General features: G+C 45.2%; 1 protein-coding gene across 1 annotated transcript in view; it reads left to right on the plus strand.

Moving 5' to 3' along the window:
* The window catches only part of CAP2 (cyclase associated actin cytoskeleton regulatory protein 2), a 317,746-nt gene that overhangs the window by 198,091 nt on the left and 107,335 nt on the right, over positions 1-12,320 (plus strand). Inside the window, exons 5-6 of the mRNA XM_029590710.1 lie at positions 11,086-11,229; positions 11,425-11,510. Coding sequence (XP_029446570.1) covers positions 11,086-11,229; positions 11,425-11,510 — 230 coding nt within the window. The remainder of the gene's footprint in view (positions 1-11,085; positions 11,230-11,424; positions 11,511-12,320) is intronic.

The following is a 12,320-nucleotide window of genomic DNA, read 5'->3' on the forward strand; positions in this document are numbered from 1 at the left end:
ATTAATCTTATTAATTGGCCCCTACCATATTGATCTACTTTGGACCTATGAATACACATGGTGACCATCCCTGCACCTACCCAGACGTTTTGAACCTTCAAACCCCTATCCCCGGCATTAAATTTGGAAGATGCTACCAACTCTCCTACCCGCATTGCTCCGAAAAATGCTAGTATGAACGCTGTCTGAAACAACAGCACTTCATATTCAGACCAGCAAACCTTCGGCAAACATTCCACTATCAGCTTGAGATCCCTATACCGGATGGGAAGACGCATGTCGGGCGACGCACCTTGCTCCCGTTTCCAGCCCCGTAAGATTCTTTTAATCAAAAAACTATTCCCAGGATTTCCCCATCCGTATAACTTCTGGAAAAAGGAAAATCCTGTCAAGTGCGCCCGGACCGCCGCCAAAGAATAACCGCCAGTCTTGGCCCACAAAATGAATTGAACCAGCTGATCTTCCCGTACCTGTCCCTTGTGCCATCCTTCCCCCCTTAAATAGCCCCTTACCACCCCATATCCTCTCACATATGCCCTCCAAGTAGACTGCGCCAGTGACTTCCGAATCAGTGTCCAAGCCTGCGACCCCACCGCCACAGCTGATCTGGGAACTTCTCTCCAATCTCCTTCGCTCCAGGCGCCGCTCTTCGGAATTCCTGCCACTTGCAACGAGAGAGAGCGTCAGCTATCACATTTAATTCCCCAGGCACATGTCGCGCACGAATGGTCAAATTCAACTGTAAGCACCTAAATACCAATTCCCTTAATAATTCAGATACCCTAGGGCATTTTGCTGACTGACGATTAATTACCTGTACCACTCCCAAATTATCGCACCAAAACGACACCCGCTTATTCGCCAATTGCCCTCCCCATAAATATAATGCCACCACAATCGGAAATAATTCTAAAAAAGTAATATTCTTTGTCAATCCCTGCTCCTTCCAATCCTCCGGCCATTGCTCTGCGCACCACTGTCCGCGAAAATATGCGCCAAATCCAATCCCTCCCGCTGCATCCGTATACAGCTCCAACTCTGCATTGGAAACCTCGTCCTGTTGCATAATGCAAACTCCGTTAAACGAAGCCAGAAAAGCTTCCCACACTCCCAATTCCTCTTTTATTCTAGACGTCACTCTGATGAAATGATGTCCACTTCTAATGCCCACCGTTGCGCCGGACAACCGTCGAATAAAAGCCCTACCCATGGGAATCACCCTACAAGCAAAATTTAACACACCGATCAAGGACTGCATCTGACGTAACGTCACCTTTTTTAACTGCCTGGTCGACCTTACTAACCTTTTCAAAGTGTCTAATTTATCCGCTGGTAAACGCGCTTCCAATGTTATGGAATCTATTTCGATCCCTAAAAACACCAAACGAGAAACCGGGCCCTCTGTCTTTTGAATCGCAATTGGCACCCCAAACTGGCGCGCGACCTGTAGGAAACCGTTCAAGAGCCTCTGACATCTATCCGTCCCTTCTGCACCTACAAATAAGAAATCGTCCAGATAATGCAAAATACCCCCTCCCCCCGTGCATTGTTCAGAAACCCAATGCAGGAATGTGCTAAATGCCTCGAAAAAGGCGCAAGACACCGAGCATCCCATCGGCAAGCATTTGTCCACATAATATCGCCCTTCAAATCGGAAACCTAGTAGAGGAAAACAAGCCGGATGAATAGGTAGTAGGCGAAACGCTGCTTCAATATCTGCCTTTGCGAGCAACGCACCTCTCCCCGCCGCTAACACTAAGCTGACCGCTGTATCAAATGAAGTATAGCTAACTGAACAACAACTCCTCGGGATAAAATCATTCACCGAACTACCCGAGGGATGCGATAAATTTAATATAAAACGAAACTTCCCTTGTTCCTTTTTCGGTATAACGGCTACCGGGGATAAGTGCATGTGAACAAACGGCGGATCAATAAAAGGTCCTCCCACCCTACCCATACGGATTTCCGCCTCTATCTTTTCCCTTACCAGGTGAGCATGATTGCTAGCCGACTGAGCATTCCTACCGGTACCCCCCGACCCTGGACCCACATAAGGGATTACAAAACCCTTCTTAAACCCATCCCTTAAAAACTGCGCAACCTTTTTATTCGGATACTTCTCCAACCAAGGGGTCATTGCCTGTACAGACACTGGAGAGTCCGCCACGCTGAGTAAGGTATTAGACCTTTCCAACTTTTCCTGGAGTTCCACTACTCCCTTGAACGCATTTAAGTGCAGAGTGTCCTCCTCCGCAAATTGAGCACGCGTGTCTGAATTTACAGTCGGGGAACAAGCAAACTGCCCTGTTGAATCGCCAACAGGTATCGTTGCCCGCCCCCTTTGGCTTCCCGTCTGCTGATAGGCGGGTGGCCTGACCTCCCGCACGAAAGGGCTGACCCAATCCACTGCTGAACCCTGTTCCCCCGCTACCAATCTTACCTGTACTGCCTGTGCTCATAGCCTTGCTCCCAGAAATCCCTTTGTACGTCATTTGTGTTAACCACAAATTAATATCTTGCACCGCCCAAGACATCCCTTTGTTGCCTGCCATTTTGTCTCGGAATTTTTCGTCGTAGTTGAGCCATGCCCAACCTTCGTAATCTCTGAACGCTCCAAGGATACTATCAGCGTATGATAGCAAAGCCCCATATTGAGAAGCGTCATAGTGCCCAACTACACTGGCAAGCCTCAAAAATCCGCGTACCCAGTTAACTATATTCTTAGCCACCTTGAGACCTTTAGTCCTAGAATGCTTCTTCTTATCTTTCTTCTTACCCTTCTTCACCCTCCTCCTCCCTTCCAACAATCTAAAAATATTCACATACCGTCGTTTCCTGATTTTCTTGCGCAACTTCCTAGGGACCCCTTCCCATAATTCGGCCAACGTAGGACTAGCTGTCTGCCCGGCTCCATGTAATGGCCCCTCCTCTAATACTTTCCTATATGTGGGGCCCGAATCGGAAGTAAACTCTGAAGACTCAGAGTCACTGGAGGATGAACTCGATGGTGAGCAAAGTCTCTTGCGTTTGGACTCCCTTTTGCTCTTCCTAGACTTCTGCGCCTTCTTACCTACTTCATCTGACTCCCCGCTCAACTGCTCTTCCGCCGGATTCCTTCTGCGGCTGCCTGATTTACAACGCACCGGTCGGGGTAATCTGGCAGGGAACTCCCGCTCTCTCCAAGCTTCTTGTCTTGATGTCCCTGGATACGCCTCCTCGTCCGGATCTGAAAAGAAACACACCTCCCTCCCTCCTCTATCTCCCACTCCCTGGTTTCCTAGTAAACCCGGATGTCCCCCCCCGAGCGACGCAGGTGCCCTACTCACCAAACTCCCCGCCAGAGGCGAGTACCCGGGGTCACGAACCCCAGGGGTAGGGTAATCGTCCTTCGCACCGGATACCGCTGGGCGGGCGCTCCAAGCTGGCCATCCCCCGAATCCCTCCCCCGCAAGGGCACGGACGGTCCCCGATGGCGGGAGCGCAGGTGCGCGAGGAGCCGCGCTGAGGGTTGATCTGTGCTCGGCCCCAGGGAGGGCACAGGAGGCACGAGACCTCCCTCTACCCAGAGGGATAGGGATGAAACTGCGATCCCCAGGGGTAGGGCAAATTCGCCGAGGGGTGGTTAAGGGAGCCAAGCTGGGCCTGCGGGGAGGGGCCCCCCCCTCGCTGAGACCCGCATTGTTCAGGTGGCTGCCCCTGTTAACGTTTGGAGGCACCAGGGAAGAAGAGCTAGCTGGGAGGGAGGAAGGGCTGTAATCAGCGCCGGTGCTGCGCTTCTCCGGGACCTGGGGGCGGGGCCGGCAAGGGCGCGGGGTGCGGCCGGAGGCAGCGCTGGAGATTCTCTTGCCCGGGGCAATAAGGCGAGGCAGGCTGCGGCGCGGATTGGGACGGGGGGCAGCGCTGGCGCTGCGCTTACCGGGAGGGGTGGGACGCGGCGGGGGGGGGCGCGGCGGGGGGCAGGCGGCCTCGCTACGACTAGGGGTAACCTGCGTAATGGGTAAAGGCGGGCGGGGGCGCCGCGGGGGAGCCGGCTGGCGGCGGGGGCCGCATGAGTAGTCAGGAGGGGGGGGGGGGGGGGGGGAGGGAAGGGCCGAGGCTATAAAGGGGCGGGCCGCTGGCCTGGGGATCGCGGAGGCGATGACGCCGGCGGGAAGCCAAGGCGGGGGGGGGGCGGGAGGAGGGAGGAGGCGCGCGCAGCAGGAAAGTCAGGAGAGCGGGAGCGGGAAGGGGGGGGGCTCGCCTCAGGAAGAAAACTAAATTCCAGAGCCGAAGCATTCAGGGAAATTTCGGCCGCGCAGGCGTCGGCTACGGCGCAGGGGGGGGGGGGGATCCTCGGACTCGGGGCCGCTTTCTCCTGAGTCTGCAAGCAAGGGGCCGGGGGAAGAAGGCACCGCCGAAGGGGGGGACGAGCGAGCGGGGGGGGGGGGGGCCGAACCGGCTGGCGAGTGGGAACCCCGCGATGGCCGGCGAGGAGGAGACTTAGCAGGCAGGTGGGAGGCCTGGGCGGGTGGGGAGGGTGCCCGGCGGGAAGCAGGAGCCACGGAGGCGCGGCCCCGATCCCTGGCCTTTTTAGGCATGCCGCGGCGCTGACAAGGCAATTACCACAACAAAAAGGTAAATTAACAGCTATCAAGAAACTTATGGGGTATATATGTTGGAAGGATTTAACAGGAAGTATATCGTACTAGCTGGCTAGCGGTAACTATAATAATAATAAAACAAAAAGTTTTTTTTTTTTTTTTTTTAAACCAGAAACTTCCTCTTGGAAAGCCTACCTAGGGATAGGATTAGGGTAACCTAATTACGGCTTCCATATTAATTGTGCTTTAAATGAAGGTGTAATGAATTAATGGAGTATATATATATTATTATTATTATTTTAATTAATCAGCTCACCCACTAGAAGACAATACAAGCCACAACCTGCTGCCTCGGTCATTCCTCACCGACTGGCAGTTATTTCCTCCCTCCTCTCCTTTTTCCTCTCTATCCTCCAATCCCACGCTCCTATTTGAATTCTACCCCCCCCATTGGTTACCTTCTTCCTCGCTCTCACTCCCCCCCCCCGTTTCTCCTTCTCCCTTTACCTAATGCCCGCCTTACCTTCTCTCTCTTGACTACAGTTATGTCCGCAGTGCCAGACAGGCTCGCCCTGCTTGGACATACTTCTTTACCTGAGAGGATGGTAGATGCCTGAAATAACTTTATTCTGTCTCCACTGTGTGTTTCCTATGTACAGCTTTAACAGAGAGCTTAACTCGATCCTTACTTGTAAGCAAAGGAAGCTGCTTCTTCAACTCCAAAATGTATTAACAGATGAAACAAACAACAGAGTTTTACTGTACGAACACTGAAGATTACAAAGACCAGCGTAGTCTGGGTCACAACAATAAGGACGGGTAAAATGAAAATAATTATGCAGAGTTGGCCAGGTTAGCTCCTGATTCACATAGGCCTAACCCGTACTGACCAGAGAAGACTGGAAAACCATGAGGCAAGAAATTCCCAGGCACCTCTGCTTCAGTCATAGTTAACCCTTTAGAGCCAGTACACAGTACAGCAGAAGCTGTGAACATGCAGGCTGACCACCAGTTAGCAGTATAACAGTAAATACAGGAACTATGCAGAGTAAAATATGAACACGGCATTAGCAACAGAAACAGACAAGCTGCTGTGGAAGCAGGACACTGTGAAAACAGGACAGCAGTGAATAAATAGGAAAGCACCTGTGGAGACAGGACTAACTTATCAACAGAAGTAGTGGAAACAAATGTTATGACAAAACATAAGCATGGGACAGATACAGAAGGTGATGATAAGAACAGAGTTGAGAAATTGGGTAAAAAAAAAAAAGGGGTAGGTGGTGCCAGTGTGTTGGCTTATGTATGGGAATTTCTATGCTCATCTCCCCAGAATGGTGGAGAATAAAATCGGGAGCACAGCAAAAACTGAGTTAGATAAGACGTGACATCCTGCAGGCTCTCTCAAGCATGTACAGCTGACAGTTGGAATGTATCCTTAACTAAAGCCGTGTGGATAGGAACAAATGGGCTGGTTGGATCAGACACTTAGTCCTTATCTCCTATATGTTTTTTATCTCCATCATCTTCCCCATGTTGTTGTGTTCATACATGCATTTCTGTAAAAAGCACTGTAGGACTTACTGTCAAAGGTGCTAAATTTAAGAACTGGGCAAAGGTTTTACAGCACTTTTTGCACAGCCTTTCTCTGTGGAAAATTATTTCCCTTCCAGAAATGACAGAAGATTAAACCCATTGGCAAGAGATCCACTAAGAACATAAGAACATAAGAAATTGCCATGCTGGGTCAGACCAAGGGTCCATCAAGCCCAGCATCCTGTTTCCAACAGTGGCCAATCCAAGTCACAAGTACCTGGCAAGTACCCAAACATTAGATAGATCACAAGTTATTTGCTTATTAATTACCGTCATAGCAGTTTATGTACTTATCCTCTAGGAACTTATCCAAAACTTTTTTAAACCCAGTTACACTAAGTGCTGTAACCACATCCTCTGGCAATGGATTCAGAGCTTAACAATGCACTGAGTGAAAAAGAATTTTCTTCAATTTGTTTTAAATGAGCTACTTGCTAACTTCATGGCGTGCCCCCTAATCCTTCTATTATCTGAGAGAGTAAATAACTGATTTACCGTAACTTGTTCAAGTACTTTCATGATTTTGTAGACTTCTATGATAACTTCCCTCAGTCGTCTCTTCTCCAAACTGAACAGCCCTAACTTCATTAGCTTTTCCTCATAGGGCAGCTGTTCCATGCCCCTTATCATTTTGGTTGCCTTTCTCTACACTTTCTCCAGTGCAGCGATATCCTTTTTGAGATGCGGCGACCAGAATTGTACACAGTATTCAAGATGCGGTCTCACCATGGAGCGATACAGAGGCATTATGACATGCTTCGTTTTATTTTCCATTCCCTTCTTAATAATTCCTAACATTCTTTCTTCTTTGAATGCCACAGCACACTGGGCCGACAATTTCAGTGTATTGTCTACTATGACTCCTAGATCTCTTTCCTAGGTGGTAACTTCTAAGATAGAACCTAACATTGTATATCTACAGCAAGGGTTATTTTTTCCTATATGCATCACTTTGCACTTGTCCATGTTAAATTTCATCTGCCATTTGGAAGCCCAGACTTCCAGTCTCATGAAGTCCTCCTGCAATTCATCACAATCCGCTTGAGATTTAACTACTCTGGATAATTTTGTGTCATCCACAAATTTGATCACCTCACTCATTGTACCCCTTTCCAGATCATTTATAAATATATTAAAAAGCACTGTTCCAAGTACAGATCCCTGAGGCACTCCACTGTTTACCTTTTTCCACTTTGAAAACTGACCATTTAATCCTACTCTATTTCCACAAAAGGACATCAACTCCTATCCCATGACTTTTTAGTTTTCTTCGAAGCCTCTCATGCAGGACTTTGTCGAACGCCTTCTGAAAATCCAAATACACCACATCTACTAGTTCACCTTTGTCCATATGTTTATTCACCCCTTCAAAAAAATGTAGATTTGTGAGGCAAAACTTCCCTTGGGTAAATACATGCTGGCTGTGTCCCATCAAACCTTGTCTATCTAAATGTTTTGTGATTTTATTCTTTATAATAGTTTCCATGATTTTTCCTGGCACTGAAATCAGGCTCATCGGTCTATAGGTTCCCGGATCACCCCTGATCTCTTTTTAAATATAGGGGTTACATTGGCCATCTTCCAATCTTTAGGTACATCGGATGATTTTAATGATAGGTTACTATCATTTTTACTAATAGGTCTGAAATTTCATTTTTTAATTCTTTCAGAACCCTGGGGTGTATACTATCCAGTCCAGGTGATTTACTACTCTTCAGTTTGTCACCATTTGTGTAAGCAAGATTCAAGCTGATAATTATGAAAGATTTTTCTCTAAAGTTCTTTTTTAAAAAGACAAGTCAATATGCAGAGCAAGAATGGAGATGAGAGTCTTTTTTTATGTTTTCTGTTTATTAAACTTATTCAAACCCGATGACCGTTCATATTACTGACTCTGAGGTTTCACTCAAGTTAAGATGATTATTGATGATGTTCGTGGGAGTGAAGGATCTCTGTCAGTGGCAAGTCTGGATTGGTTTCTGATATGAATACTCATGGAAATGTTCTCTCAGAGTATTAAGGGGATCTCTTCACCCATAAAATGCCAAGTGCATATTGCATTTCTGTAATGCCCAAATATCCCTTACTGTACTCCTAGAGGAAAACCATTTCACACAAGAGAAACATCTGAAGTTAGAGATTGCTTTGGGCAGCTCTTTTTTTTTCCAGCGTACCACTGTAAGAGCAGTGTGGTGCACATATTCTAATATATAAAGCTCTCTCCCACTGTGCTTCTTTCAGTATTTTAGATCCTGATGCTCCATGTAAGCAGCTGTTTATGTTAGTCAATATGTATGCACTAAAGGAGGGACGGACCTATTTTTTTCACAGCTGCTAAGATAGCTGACATCTCTTTCCCCCCTCCCCCCTGCCTTATCATGTGGGGAACTGAAGTCTAAACCCCAGGTTGGGTAGGTCTTGGGGATCATCGGCCGCTGGCGTTGAGTCCATAAGGCTTAACAAGTTAATTAGGTTCCTGAGCCTTCAGGCAGATTCCTCATTAGCAGGAATTACACCTTTTACGCTTTTCACGCGCAATACATACAGATGATTGACTTCTTTTTGTATTCTCCTGAAATGAGTTATTAGGGTGTGTGTGTGTGATATTTTCTCCAGTTGTCTCCCGTTCTGTGGAGAAGAGCGGTCAAAGTGAAAGTTAGAAGCTTAATGCATCTATATTAAGAAATGAAGCTTTCCAGAAACTTCTTGATGATGCCCTTGATAATTTTAGTTTTCATAATTCATCTTCCAGTTGCAGTCCTGCACTGAGGAGGGAAGCTTTTAAGGCTGTACTTGGGGGGGAGGAGAGGGATGCATTTTGGGATTAAATTTATAACTGCCCACATTGGGGAAGTCTGCAGGTACTTTTTCCCTTCAGACTTTGCACCAGTTTTCAGAGGGAAAATACGCACTTACTTTCCCTATGAAATTTATTCCAGGAAAACTCCCTGCTCACATTTACACCTGCTAATTTGTGCAGGTAGTTTTCCGAGAAAAATTATGTGCATACATTTGAAAATTCAAGAATATTTGCATAAGCACAAACTTTTCCTCGGTCTCACCTCCAGGAACACTTCTTCTCAGTGCAGGTAAAGTTACATGGGCAGCAAAGCTACGTACGTTAGTTTACCTGGCTGCAGGGAGTGCAGTTTTCTAAATCCCCATTCCCCGTGGGTAAAGCACTGTTTTACCTACAGAAATGGAAATTACTCTCTTAATGTCATGCACAGTCACATCTGGAAGATAAATGAGGCTAAAAGCAAATCCTTTAGGAAAATAGAGAAGCTTGAAGTGCTATATAGCGTAAATTGCTCTCGAAGACCCCTCATGCTCTGATGCCTGCTAGAGATGAGTGGAAGTCCTTGGAAAATTTTCAGATGGAACAACTATTGTGGTTTTCAAAACACAGATATTTTGAGCATGTGAACAAAGATGTAGTTTTGCTGGCTTGAACAGTTTAAAAAAAAGTTTTCTTCTAACAATACTCCTATGCAGATCATTGTTGTATAAGCAACATTGTACTGTGAACAACTACTCCAGTGTTAGCTAAACTTCTCAACAGGTGGTTTGCAGTGATCTGTGGGTTCCGTTTTGGAGCAATTCTATCTGAAATGTTGTCTTCCAGATCTTGCCTTGATCTTAATAGTTCATGTAACTACCGCTTCTTAATGTTTCTGATAGTTGATCTCGCTAGCTAAAAGCATTTAGAGATTTTTTTTTATAACCTTCCCTTGCTTTGCAAGAGTGATTTATGTTTATTTCAAATGCTCAGAAAGCTGCTGCTTAGAGGAGTCTCTGGTTGTTGAAAGTAGACAGAACAACAATCATAACCTGAGAAATTAGAAGAGTCAGAATATTTGTTCAACTGTGGAATTGTCTTCACCTAACTAATTGATAGCCTAATGAGTCAATCAATTTTATGGTCCTTAATAACAGCCTTTTTAAAAAAAAAAGTAGTAATGTATCAACAGGAAGGGTATCCAGACTTTTAAGAATATAAGAAATTGCCATACTGGGTCAGACCACAAGGGTACATCAAGCCCAGCATCCTGTTTCTAAGAGTGACCAATCCTGCTTACAAGTATGTGGCAAGTACTCAAACATTAAGTAGACCCCATGGTACTAATGCCAATAATAGCAGTGGCTATTCCCTAAGACAACTTGATTAATAAGTTTATGGACTTCTCTTCCAGGAATTTATCCTAACATTTTTTAAACCCAGCTCCATTAACTTCCCTAACCACATCCTCTGCAATGAATTCCAGAGCTTAATTGTGGATTGAGTGAAAAATAATTTTCTCTAATTTGTTTTAAATGTGCTACTTGCTAACTTCACAGATTACTCCCTAGTCCTTCTATTATCTGAAAGAGTAAATAACTCATTCACTTTTATCCATTCTAGTCCTCTCATGATTTTATAGACCTCTATCATATCCCCCCTCAGCCATCTCTTCTCCAAGCCCGACAACCCTAAACTCTTTAGCCTTTCCTCATAGGGGATCCATTCCGTCCCCTTTATCATTTTGGTTGCCCTTCTCTGTACCTTCTCCAGTGCAACTATATCTTTTTTGCACATACCATATTCACTGTTTTATTATTTTCAATCTGTTAAAATAAAAGAATTATAGTAATTTAGCATTAAAAATTGTAGAAATATGGTATTTAACTTTGTATAGAGGTTGTGTCATCGTCTGTTCACTTAGAAATTCAATAAAACATAATTTGACCAGGGGTGCCTAAACTTTTCTCTATAGCTATGTGTGTTTGTGTGTATATATATATATATATATATATGTATATATATCAAATGAATTATATTGCTGGACTGATTTGTACAAATTATGGCGAGTCATTTTGTATTGGGTCTCCAGAGGTTAACAGAAGGCCCCATGTTTTACTACTATAGGCTGACATGGCCATTCTTCTGAAGCCAATATCTGACAAGATTCAGGAAATCCAGACCTTTAGAGAGAAAAATCGAGGGAGCAGAATGTTCAACCACCTCTCAGCTGTCAGTGAAAGTATCCCTGCTCTTGGCTGGATAACAGTGGTGAGTCACTCTCTTGTAAATGTGTCATTTTAAACCTGTCTCCATCTCATAGCACTTCCCTCACATTTTTCACTCTTGGCAGTGCCTTTGGTGGGTATGTGGTTCTTGCTTTTCTTTCTCATATTTTAATGGTGTTATCTCTTTTGTTTAAATGCTTTTCCCTCACTGTACTTGGTGATGGTGCTGTTCTCTTAGTCTCCTAAACCAGGTCCTTATGTGAAGGAGATGAATGATGCTGCTACCTTTTATACTAACAGAGTCTTAAAGGACTACAAAAACACGTAAGTTTCCTTTTTTTTTTTGTCAGCATTTCTGTTGGAAGAGAAGCTTCACTTGTTGGTTTAAAATTAACTCTGCTGTGCTGGTCTTTTTTCAGATTTTCCAGTTATTATGATAAAAACTGTTGGATACAAAAACATTAAGAGACCTTAACATAACATGGCCTGACGCCAACCATGCCCCTCCCCCCCCCCCCCCCCCACTCACATACAGGGAGAGGAATTTTATAATTGTGCGCACTTGGGTTAAATCTGTGTGTACTTTTTACGCACAGATTTTTCTCTGAATTTTCAAAGCAAATTTATGAGCATAAGTTTGCTTTGAAATTTCTGAAAATTTGCAGATAATTGGCTGGATACACTCACAGAATAACTTGCAAATATTTGCACCTGCTCTTCGGAAGGTGTAACATTGGGGGTTAATTTAAAATTTTAAAAAGTGCGTGCAGAAATTCCAACTTTGCTCGCCCCCACCTGCCGAACGCCTCTCTCCAGTTTGCAGAAAAATTACATACAAAACTATTACATGCATCCTTGTGTGCTCACTGAGCCCTGGGCTTGCGAATAAAGGGTGAGCTTCAAAGCCATTTGTGCAGATAAAACAGAGCTTTCCCACATTAAATGTCCTCTCCTGGAATTTTCTGCATGGCCTGCACGTAGGTTTACACGGCTTATGCGCATAAATTCACTTGCACTTCAAGAGAGGCGTTCCGAGGGAGGAGTCTGGGCAGAGTTGGCTCGTTACACGCATGCTTTTTATTTTCAAAAGCATGGGTGTAAATTTTGCCATCAAAACTTCACACACGAAGTAGC

Source organism: Rhinatrema bivittatum, chromosome 2, assembly GCF_901001135.1.
Source record: "Rhinatrema bivittatum chromosome 2, aRhiBiv1.1, whole genome shotgun sequence".
In the NCBI taxonomy this organism is placed as follows: Eukaryota; Metazoa; Chordata; class Amphibia; order Gymnophiona; family Rhinatrematidae; genus Rhinatrema; species Rhinatrema bivittatum.